Here is an 11,110-nt window from a genome sequence, read left to right on the forward strand (position 1 = left end):
AGCATTAATTTATTCGCTATCTATTATTCGTGTGCGTTTGTCGCAGCGAGTGTGTTATTATTTATTGCTAAAATGCATTAAAATTGGGGCAGTCCGCGGGGGTCGGATTATTTATTTGGTTGCTGTTGGCTGCCATTAACTGACAAATTTTCACTAATTGCGTTGCATTAATAAACTGAAGTAACGCAAACATAAACAGCGAAAAATGCACGTCCATGACGGTGAATTATTGGCGATGATGGAAAACGCCGTCTAATTGCAACTGCAATGCCGAAAGCGACTGCATTCGAGGAATGCGGGAGCAACAAATCAAAGGAATACCGATTCATCGACGACTGTCTGCGTATGCCATAAATATGCATCAATGCCTGGCCACACCCCCTTGTCGCCGCCCCCTTGCAGGCATTATAATTTAAATGGACTTTGGAAAAAGCAATTAAATGAAATTAAATTTGTGTGTGTGTCTCTTAATCCTGCACTGAGCTGCATGCATAGTTCATGTTATCCTGCAGCGAGGAGTGCGCCCATCGGCCGAAAGGGTGTGGTCAGGACCTCCACTCTTAGCCGGTCTCCCCTTCCATCCACTCCATGTAAAAGTGCGTGCCAACACCTCGACAGGACAGGAAGGATAAACAGGAACAGGAGCTGCGTGGTTGAGAGGAGCGGGAGTGGGGACAGCATTGCGTAATAACATTGCGTGTGGGTACACAGGGAGAAAATTAAACCAAAAGCTTGATTTTTTTCCTAGAGGCTATTCAAATTTTAAAAGTTTTGGAGATGTCCCTTCCTTATATCAAAAGCCTCTACTAAATTTAAAAAAATTTTTAAAAGGTTATCAAAACAGTTCCCCCTACAAAGTTATATTTGATACTGCTTTTTATGGCCCTTTACAACACTGCCCTGAACTTTTTTCTTTGGCGTTTTAAGATATCAATGTCTTTTTAAAAGTGTCAAGTGTTTTAACTGGCATCTTAGGGTGGTTTCCTACATTACTTCCCAACTATCTCTAATGGCATCTTTAGATAGTCCTTTCTGATTCAAAGTTCCAATATTCTTACAGGCACCTAAATTTCGTTTAATTTTTAAAATCTTTGAAAATCTTCAAATATTTTACATTTTACTTTTTAACCTTTAAGTACTCCCATTTTTCTCTCTGCACGTGTGTGTTTGTTGAGCACTTTTCATATGAATATGAATTGCTTGCGGTTGCATCAAGTGGCACGCGAAATGCACTCAAAGTGCATTCAAACACACTCGCCACACAGACACAAAGCGACTCGCAGACAGAGAGCAGACTTCATTTGTGCAGGGGTTCAGTTATCGGGGGTTTATTATTATTATAGTGCTGATGACCATCTCATCCGCGTATATGATTAATAATGGAAACTACCACAGATAAAAGATTTGATTCGATTTCACTTTATGGTCAACAAATCGAAAACGCAAAATACTTATTGAATGTGGTAATAATTTAATTAACTAAAGCCCCTAAATCTCATTCTATTAAAAATAGTTTGTATGCGTTAATTTGTTTAATAAACCAACAAACTAAAATCTCTTACTTTTTTCGCATTATGGAATAAAGTTCCTATTTCCACTCCCAAAAGAAAACGCTTTTGAGGACTTCAATTTTTGAAATAAATTTGTTTATTATTGTTGCTTGACTTCATATTGTTTTGTTTCTTTTTTTGACTTCATTAAGTCTATTTTTCGTCTTTCATCGTTCGCTTGTTCAGTTAGTTTTGCGATTATTTAAAATAAATTTCCACTTACACACTAAATAATGGGCCATGTTCATTTTAAACAAAAATTGTCAATTGAGAAATACGTTTTCACGTATTTTTCTGCCTCGGTATAATATTTCGTATATATTAATGTATACATGGAAATCGACATTAATTTGCATAAGTGGCATTTAGGAACACAAAAATCTTATAAAGTATTTTATTCATATTTATCGGTAATCTGTCACTTTTTCTGCTGGTCTAACATCGTTGCAATTGTTTTTGAGTGAGTGATCGGGAATGAAATGTGTTTAAAAATGAGTAAACGTGATTTGAAATGTTCAAACTTTAAAATGTAATATTTTGTTTTTCGTCTTGTGAATTCTATAAAATGGAGATTTAAAATTGGGTTTAATTGGTTTTAAGTGAAATTTTATTTCGAGTGGTAATTTATTACCATCGGATGTTCTTGCTTATTAAATTTATCTAAAACTTTTGCGAGTAACTTTTCATTATTTTGGTTTTGCGGGGAATTTTCGACGGTTTCTGTACAAAACTAAGACCAAACGAAATTTGAAGTACATCTGTTTTGCAGCTTGTCCAGTGTGTAGTTTATAATTATAATGCTTAGTAAATATTTATTAGTAGTATCTCAATCGATTTAGGCCATTTGCTTTGCTGTTGTTTTTTGTGTTTTTAGTGTTTTTAATAAATTCATCTGGGATCAATGTTTGTTGTATTTAGTTCATGAAACTTCTTATTTATTGTATACATTTATATAAGTATTTATATATGTACATTTCGCGGGCAGACATGCGAAAATATTATTTATTCATGTATGTTGTATTTGTTGTTTGCATAACGAAAAAAAATGTAAAATAATAATAATGCTCCCATCCCGATTATGGCTGCCGATTTCCCCCTTCAATCAATTCGCTTCTGTTGTTCTTATTTGCTCTTTTGTTATTTTAATGGCATGCCATTAAATAATTTCATTAAACGCTTTGTATGGGCAGCGAACAACATTCGGCAAAAAAAGCCTGAAAGTATGCTCAATTGATTGTTTGTTCTGTGTTATTTTCCTTGTTCTGACAGTTTCCTTAACCAATTGATGCGAATGCGGATGCGGATGTAGCACGCGGATAAGTAATCAAATTAAAAATTAAATTGCTTAAATAGTAAATACTCTCTTGGAATTTTGGAAGGTAGGAAACATGGATTGATGTGGATAAAAGATAAGTTGACTGGTCATCTAATATTTTTATTAAGTAACTTTGTAATTTGATATTAATGGACAAAAAATCAATGATTAAAATATCATGTGAACTTTTTTCAGCAAGTCTAAAACCAATATTTATTTTTAGTAAAAATTACGATGTTCATTTTTAATCAAAGGGACGCATACAAAACGGGATGTGGTGAAAAAACGTTTTAATTTGAAAAGGAAATAATGGAAAAGTCGTTGTAAATTGTAATTGCTTTGCAGACATTCCTATAAATCGACTAGCCAAGCCTGCTTTTTGTGCGGAATCCTACCGATGTTATTTAAATGAAAAAATACGAAACCATTAAGTCCGAAACTGCACGCGTTTTGTTCATATTTTCCGATCGGGTTTCGTTTGGGAGCTTAATTGTTATCAACGGCAGCTTCATCGGGCGGCTCATCATTATCGCATTTTCAGGGCGACTATATGCGAAAGTTGGCGTGAGAGGGGGATATGATTTACTATAATTTTATTTTCAATTCGTTGAGTGTCAGCTATTAATATTATTATTACGCGTATTTATTCTCTCTGTGTGTGTGTGTTTTCATCGCAGTTATTATTATGACTTTTTATTGTTTGCTGCATTTTTCACGCGCTCTGTGGGTGCGAATTTTCGCTCTGTTTCTGCTCCTTTGCATGTTTACCAATGGCATTGTTTGATGTTTATCGTACAACTTCCTTACATGCTAATTAATTTTCCTGGCTATCTGATGATGTCGGAGGGGGCGGGTGGAACAGTCTGGGAAAGCGGAAAATGATTGGGATTTTTTCATCGTTTTGTTTGCTTCTCACACATTTATTTTCATTCAACATGGTTTTTCTTATATTTGTCGTAGCTATGTAATATTAAATAAATTAAGGATCGTAATATATTTATAATTATGTACAGGCCCTTATGTAAAAACCGCTTTGTGTCTTTTTACAATGGTTGCTAAATTATTGAAATCTCATATAGTTGTTTTCTCCTCTGGCTCTATTTACAGGGTTATCAATTTTCATTTATTCGAAGAACTAAAAGTATCAGTCTGTTTGAACCATCCCAAAAAGTATGCTAACTGCCTGCCACTCTTCGTATTTATAGTTAATGTTTAGTTTAGGGTTTCCTTTAATTTTTATAAATTCACTGGTTGCGCAGTCTGTCTCCTGCTGTTGTTTTCTTTAACTAACCCCTAGACTTAACCCCGTTACGCCCACAGGTTCTTCTGCTGATCCTGATCCTCGTCCTCGTCGTCGTTCAGGCTCAAGTTGGACTCGTAGTGGGTGAGCTCGGGCTGCCGGCTGTTGTTGCTGCTGCTGCTCATGGTGACGCTGCTCTGGGTGCCGCTCTCCAGGAGGTTGACCCCTATGCCCCCGCCTCCGCCGCCGCAGGAGCAGAGCAGGTCCTCGTCGCCGATGCAGTTGCAGGACTTTTTGCAGTTGTACTGGGCTCCGCCTGGGGCCACGAAGTTCGAGCTGAAGCTGGAGGGCAGCACGGAGGCGGGCCCCTTGACTCCCTGACCCCTCTTGCCGGTGCCCAGGGTGACGCACTCGCAGTTGGCATTACTGCGGATCTGCTGCTTGGCATAGTCCACACTGTCGTAGGCCGGGGCAGCACTGGGCAGGTAGCTGGGCACCGCGTACTCGTGCTGGCTCCTGCGGTTGGCCTGGTGGCCGTGGTGGTGCTGGTGCTCCAGGGTCTTGGCCATGCCACTCAGGTCCCGCTGCTGCTTCTTGGACAGCTGGTTCATCGTGTTGAACTTGCAGGCGGCCGCCGCGGCGGATGCGGAAGTGGGTATGGGCTTGTATCCCCGACTGGCTGCCCCAGCTGCTCCTCCCGCGGCCCCACACTCGTTGATGGTGGCATAGTTGTTGCTGCCACACTCCGCATAGCGGGCACTGGGCGGAGGTATCACCCCACCATTTCCCGCCTGATACTCATGACTCGTGGCGTACATGTTCACCGAGGTGGTTCTGGCCGAGAGGCAGCCGGACACCACCCTCTTGTTATTGTTGCCCCGACCATTCGGCAGGGGCAGGGCCAGTCGCAGCTTCTGCCAGAACTTCTTGTCGTCCCACTCGATGCAGGTGCTCGTCCGCAGGTAGTGCCGCATGTCCATGTCGATGTCCCGCTGTGGCAGGTCCCCGTACAGGATGAAGACCACCCGCTTCCTGCGCTTCACCAGCTCGTGCAGGGCGCTCTTGTACTCGAAGCGACTCCACTCGTTGTACAGGAAGTTCTTGGACAGCACCAGGACGAACTGCTTGGCACTCTCGGCGGCCTCTATCAGGGCGTCCGTGATGTAGGCGTTGATGTTCACGTCCCTGTAGTTCAGGCACAGCCGGTAGCCAATGTCGTTCTCCAGGGTCTGGGCCAGGATCTGGTTGACGAAGTGCTCGTCCTGCAGGCTGTACGCGAAGTAGGCGTCGTTTGGCCGCTCCTTGTCCAGCTGGTCCACGAAGCGGGGCGACTTGTAGCAGAAGTTCATCAGGCAGCTGGTGGAGTGGGCCCACATCTTCAGCTCGTGGCGGTAGCAGAAGAGTCCAAAGATCAGGCCGAAGAAGGCCACGAAGGCGCAGGTGGCCACCAGGAGCAGGGGCAGCAGGCCCTCGATCTCGTTGGTGTGCATGTAGTGGGCCACTCCGTCCCGGAGGGTGCACTTGGTGCCGTTCTTCTCCCGCAGCACACTGGTGGCATTGTTGTAGATGCAGCTCACCCGGGAGGCGTCGATGATCTTCTCGGAGCTCTGGCCCAGGTAGTTGCGGAACCGCGCCAGGTAGCCGCACTCGCAGCTCCACTGGTTGTCCGCCAGGCTGATCTCCACCAGGTAGGGATTGGCGCTCAGCTGCCAGACCTCGAAGTGCATCAGGCGATTGCCGTCCAGTCGCAGGACCTCCAGCTTCCTCAGCATCTGGAAGCTGCCGTTGGCTATGCTGGCTATCTTGTTGGACTGCAGGTAGAGCTCCCGCAGGTTCTCCAGATTGTGGAACTCGTTGCCCTCCAGGCTGACTATGTGGTTGTCCTCCAGGTGCAGGATCAACAGGCGCTTGAGGCCGCTGAAGGTGGTGTTGTATATGTGGGCCACATTGGAGTTGTTGGCATAGAGCACGGCCAGGTTCTTGCGACCCAGGAAGGAGTGCCCCGCCAGCTCCACAAAGTTATTCCCATCTATATACAGCTCTGTGGTGTCCATGGGCACTCGCCGCGGCATCTCGGAGTAGGCTGCTCCCGAGCACTCGACGATGTTGGTGGACCATGTCTGGTCATGGAAGCAGGTGCAGTTCGTGGGGCAGGTCATCTCGCAGTCGCAGGCATCGAACTCACAGCAGTGGCAGACGGCGAAGCAGTGAGTCTTATAGGTGCACAGAAAGTGCTTGGGTTCAGCTTCAATTAGAGGTATGTAAGCCCTTTCCCGGTTATTCAGCAACTTGCAGTATATGGTCTCCAGATCCATTATCCTGGGGTACTGACGCGAGGTAATGTGGTTTATCTTCTGCAGCCAATCGATGTTGCAGTCGCAGGTAAAGGGATTCCCCCCGATATAGAACTCTGGCAATGGCCTATGTTCCCAAACTGGCAGAATCCTCAGGGACTTAATATCCAGGGTGGTTATTTGATTCGCATACAGATCCACCCTCGTCAGGTTGATCTTGTGCATGAAGGTATCTGGATCCACTGTGGTTATCAGGTTGTCGTTCAGGAACAGCAGTTCTATGGAGTTCGGTATGGAATTGGGTCCAATGCGCTGCAGCTGGTTGAAACTCACATCCAGAGTCTGCAGTTTCAGTTCGGCATCCAGACCAAATCGGTTGGACAGGGAACTCAGGCGGTTCTTGTGCAGATCCAGCCATTGCAGAGTGGAGGGAACATGGCCGTAATCGAAGGATTCCAGGCGATTATCGGAGATGTTCAGCCAGAGGAGGGAGGGCATATTGCTGAACAACCCATTGATGTCACTTAACTCATTGCCATCCAACCGAACAGCCTGAATACTGGAGGTCATCTCGAAGGCTCCTGGTTCCACTACCGCAATGCGATTTCTGGCCAGATTCAGGATCTGCAGACTGGGCAGATCCTTGAAAGTGTTCATTGTGATGTTCTCCAGATAGTTGCCAATCAAGCGCAGGCCGTAGAGATTTCCCAGACCCTTGAAGGCACTGTCCTCCATCACGGTAATCATGTTCTCGCCCAGATCCACGGTCCTCAGATGCCGCATATTCCTGAGGGCCAGCGGCACGGTCTTCAGCTGATTGCCATTCAAATTGAGGTCCTGCAGGGCACTGCAGTTCCGGAAGGCATCCGGATGCACGCCAATCAGGGCATTGTTGTCCAGCGAGAGCAGCGACAGTACATACAGTCCGTTCAGGGCATATGCATCCAGATACTTCAGTTTGTTGTGGGACAGCAGCAGCGTGTGCAGATTGTTCATCGGGGCGAAGGTGTCGGCAGCTATGTTCTCCAGCTGATTGTGGCGCAGATTCAGGATCTGCAGAGTGTACAGGTCACTGAAGATCTCTGGCTCCAGCTTGGTCAGCTTGTTGTGGGACAGGTTGAGCAGCACCAACCGTATCAGGCCCACAAAGGTGTTTTTGTCGATCCACGTGGAGGTTATCTGGTTCATCGAGAGATCCAGGGCCTGCAGCTGGTCGAGATTAGAGAAGAGCTGGGGGTTCAGCACACTTATGGAGTTGTTCTGCAGATACACCTCCTGGATAATCTTGGCCTGCTCGGCAAAGAGCTCAGTGGGCAGGGCTACAATTTTATTGGAACTCAAGTTGAGGACCTGCAGGTTCTTCAGACCACTCAGAGCCTTGTCGGCTATCATGGAGATGCCATTGTTGTTGACCGACAGGACACGCAGTCTCCTCAGAGTGCCAAAACCATTGGCCGGCAGCACCACGAAGTCATTGTGGCTCACATCCAGGTACTCCAAGTCCAGGGAGCAGCTGACACTGCTGCTTTTCCTGGCCGATTCGGTTGTGGAGGAGGATTCGGTGGAGGCAGTGCCAGGAGCACTGGCTGGCTCCTTGCTGCGGTCCCGGAAGCCCAACTCGTTGACATCCTGCAGGCGGTTCTCGCTCATGTTCAGGGCCGACAGCTCGGACAGGGTGCAGAATATGTTGTCCGGCAGCGACCAGATGTTGTTCGAACTGAGGTCGAGGCGCTCCAATCTGCGGGTCACGAGGAAGGCGTCCGCCTCAATCTCGAAGTTCAGGGCGGGCCACAGGATGTTGTGGGTCCGCAGGGTCAGGTTCCGCAGCTGCTCCAGGCCATCCAGGACCTGGCGGCCCAGGCGACCCAGCTTGCAGTACTGGATGGACAGCTGCTGGAGCCGGGCCAAGTGGGCAAAGGACTGGGCCTCCAGGCGGCTCTTGGCCATGATCTCGTCGTTGCACAGGATGTGCAGGGCCACCGTGTGCTCCGCGGGAATCACACTGAAGTTGGTGGTGTCGAACTCGCTGTTCACGGTCCGTAGGTTGCAGGTGAGGGCTATTTCCGGCTGGTCCAGGCCCCCAGCCGGCATGAAGTGGCAGTCGTCGGGGGCGTCGTACAGCGAGGGGTCGCCCCCGGCGCCCGAGGTCAGGGGTCGCAGGGTTCTCGCCGGGATCGGGGGCTGCATCAGCTGCGAGTTGGAGACCCCGGCCTCGCCCATTATCGCGTTCGAGTGCGACAACTGCTGGTGCTTGCTGGACAGCGATTCCGTGGTGTGCTGCTGATCCTGGGCCAGGACAACGGGCAGTAGGAGCAGCATGTAGTAGATCATTTTGGCGATTATCTCGGCTTGGAGACACCAGAAAAGGGGGTTTCTTCGCGGGGGGCGAGGGGACAGATGTCGGGAGAAACGAAAAGAAAATCAATTCCACTGGCTGGCCAAAGAAAAGTCTGCGCACATATTCGGCATATTCGGCTTCTGTGCTCCCTCTACTTCAAGCCAGATTTTCCTTATTTCCCAACCGAATTCTTTAGTTAATTATGCTCTCCGTGCTTTCTTCTCTCTTACAACCGGCACATTTTTCGGGTTTTTATATTCAAATTCGACTACTCGCTTTGGGTTTTCAATTTTCTCGCTTTTCGAGGGGTTTTGTTTATTACACGTCGCGTTGTAGGAACCTTTGATGAATTTCAATTTAGCTGCGGGCGCGAATTCTATTATCACTTTTTCTATAATATTCGACTGAGCCCACTTTTCCACGGGCATGTGTGTGTGTGTGTGTGTTGGTGTGTGGGAAACTTGAGTGGTGCAGCGTCGATTTTCCGGTTCGTAATGTAACGCGCACGTTGGCTGATTTTCGACTGACTGCCGCAACGTGCGCAACCTCTCTTTTAAATGGAGAGTCGTCCCCGAACTCGAAACCCCGAAAATCCGAAAAGCCGAAGGCGAGCCGAGCGTCGCTGGAAAAGCGCCGAAGAGCAGCCGACAGGCTCTGCACAGGCGGGAAATTCTCGGAGTTCACAGAGTTCTCGGAGAGCGTGACCAAAGGGAAATTCGCTCTGCCTCGGAACGGATGCTGGAAAATGTTTTTCTTTCTCTCCATCTAATCGCATCAAACAGCTGGCGTTCGTTCGTATTTTCTTTGCTTTTTCGTATTCCGTATTTCGTATATCCTTTATTTTTTGCCGCCGATTCGGAGATAGATCCCCGTACCCCCCGCCGCCAACCGGCGACTTCGGAGCTGTCTCTGTTTTGATAATGAAAATATATGATGTGCATGGGCCAGCGCCAATCTTCATACAAACGTAATTTATTTTTATGCCATGTGTGTGTGTACGTTTGTGTGTGTGTGCGTCGGAGGTCCTTTGCTGGCTGTTTTTGCTCCTGTTCCATGGGCCCATATAAAAATAATAATTCCTCACATTCCATTAAATTACAATAATAATTTTAATTAAACTGTTTTGTTTGCGCCTCATGTAGCAATTCCTGTGGTTTCATGACTTCTTTTTCGCCCACCAAAGCAGCAAAAAACTGTCTTCCCCATCAGGTTAATGGTAATGATTATGGCCAGCATTATGGGGTTTGGTTGGGCGCAGTATGTGCGGGGATTTGGGATCAGGACTTGGCTTGGAAACCCAAAAAAGGAAGTTGTGGCTGGTTTTAGCTAGACTCGATTAGGTGGAACTAGGATATATATGGCTGCTTAACAAAAGTTGTACAAAGACCTTATATATAATCTTTATAATTTGCTTCTCACCTATCCCACATTTATATTTGTAATAAATCCTCCTGCTCTTTCTTTGTGTAAACGAAGATCTTTCTTAGAGTGAATCAATCCATCAAGCAATTCTTCCAAGGGTTAATTTATAAAGGAGACCCTCCATTGTTCCTTATTTGGTTAACCTCTGCCTTGCTTTATTTTGATTGTTCAATATTTGGGTGAAAGCAAAAATATTGATGGATCACCGCCAACAAATTCCAAAGCGATTGCCACGGCATAGTAACCTTGATAAACTCCACGTCTTTCATGACTAATTCCAAAGGAAAACAGCTGCCTTGGACACTTTATCTGTGGGTAATTTTCCTTAGCTGCCTCGAAAGTTTTCCCATATCCTTGACTATGTGGGTGAAGATATTTTTGTCGCCACTAAAGGCAAACACAAAAACATTTCTGCCAAATTGCGTCAGCCAACAGAGCGCCTGCCTCCCACTTTTCGTGCTGGGCTAATGATTTGCCTAATGTTTCTAACAATTATGTGGCTTGGCCACACAAAAGAATATATTATGTAAGTTATTAAAATTATATCACCAGCAGCAGCGCCACGAACAGCAGCCAAGTCTAATAAGCCTCCAGCACGGTGAAAAACTTTTGCAATTTGACTATTTCTAGCTCTTAAATGTCTTAAATAAAATATTTTAAAATATGAAAATGTAATATTAAGAAGTCACATGGAATCTTAGTTTTTATTAAACATTTATTTCTATTTTAATTTTCTTGAAATACTTTTTCCTCTAACCGATGTGTCTCTAGATAAGGACACAGGGAAATCTAGAACTATATTTTAACCACTTAACGGATTTAAATAAGATATATTAAGAAATGGAATTTTAATAATAATAAGGGATATGGAATTCTAATTTTGAAAAAATGGAACTCATTTTTTGTATAACCGTATAGTCTATGGCTTAGGCCGAAGGGTAATCAATTACT

The 11,110-nt window shown here is 45.7% G+C and overlaps 1 protein-coding gene across 1 annotated transcript; it reads right to left on the minus strand.

Annotated features, from left to right (window-relative positions):
* Positions 1-1,624: 1,624 nt before the first annotated feature.
* On the minus strand, positions 1,625-9,250 carry Toll-6 (Toll-like receptor 6). The gene has a single exon (XM_017087336.4). It carries the CDS (start codon positions 8,728-8,730, stop codon positions 4,174-4,176), a length of 4,557 nt encoding a protein of 1,518 aa, XP_016942825.3. The 5' UTR covers positions 8,731-9,250; the 3' UTR covers positions 1,625-4,173.
* Between the last annotated feature and the right edge of the window lie 1,860 nt (positions 9,251-11,110).

This window comes from Drosophila suzukii, chromosome 3, assembly GCF_043229965.1.
Source record: "Drosophila suzukii chromosome 3, CBGP_Dsuzu_IsoJpt1.0, whole genome shotgun sequence".
Lineage (NCBI taxonomy): Eukaryota > Metazoa > Arthropoda > Insecta > Diptera > Drosophilidae > Drosophila > Drosophila suzukii.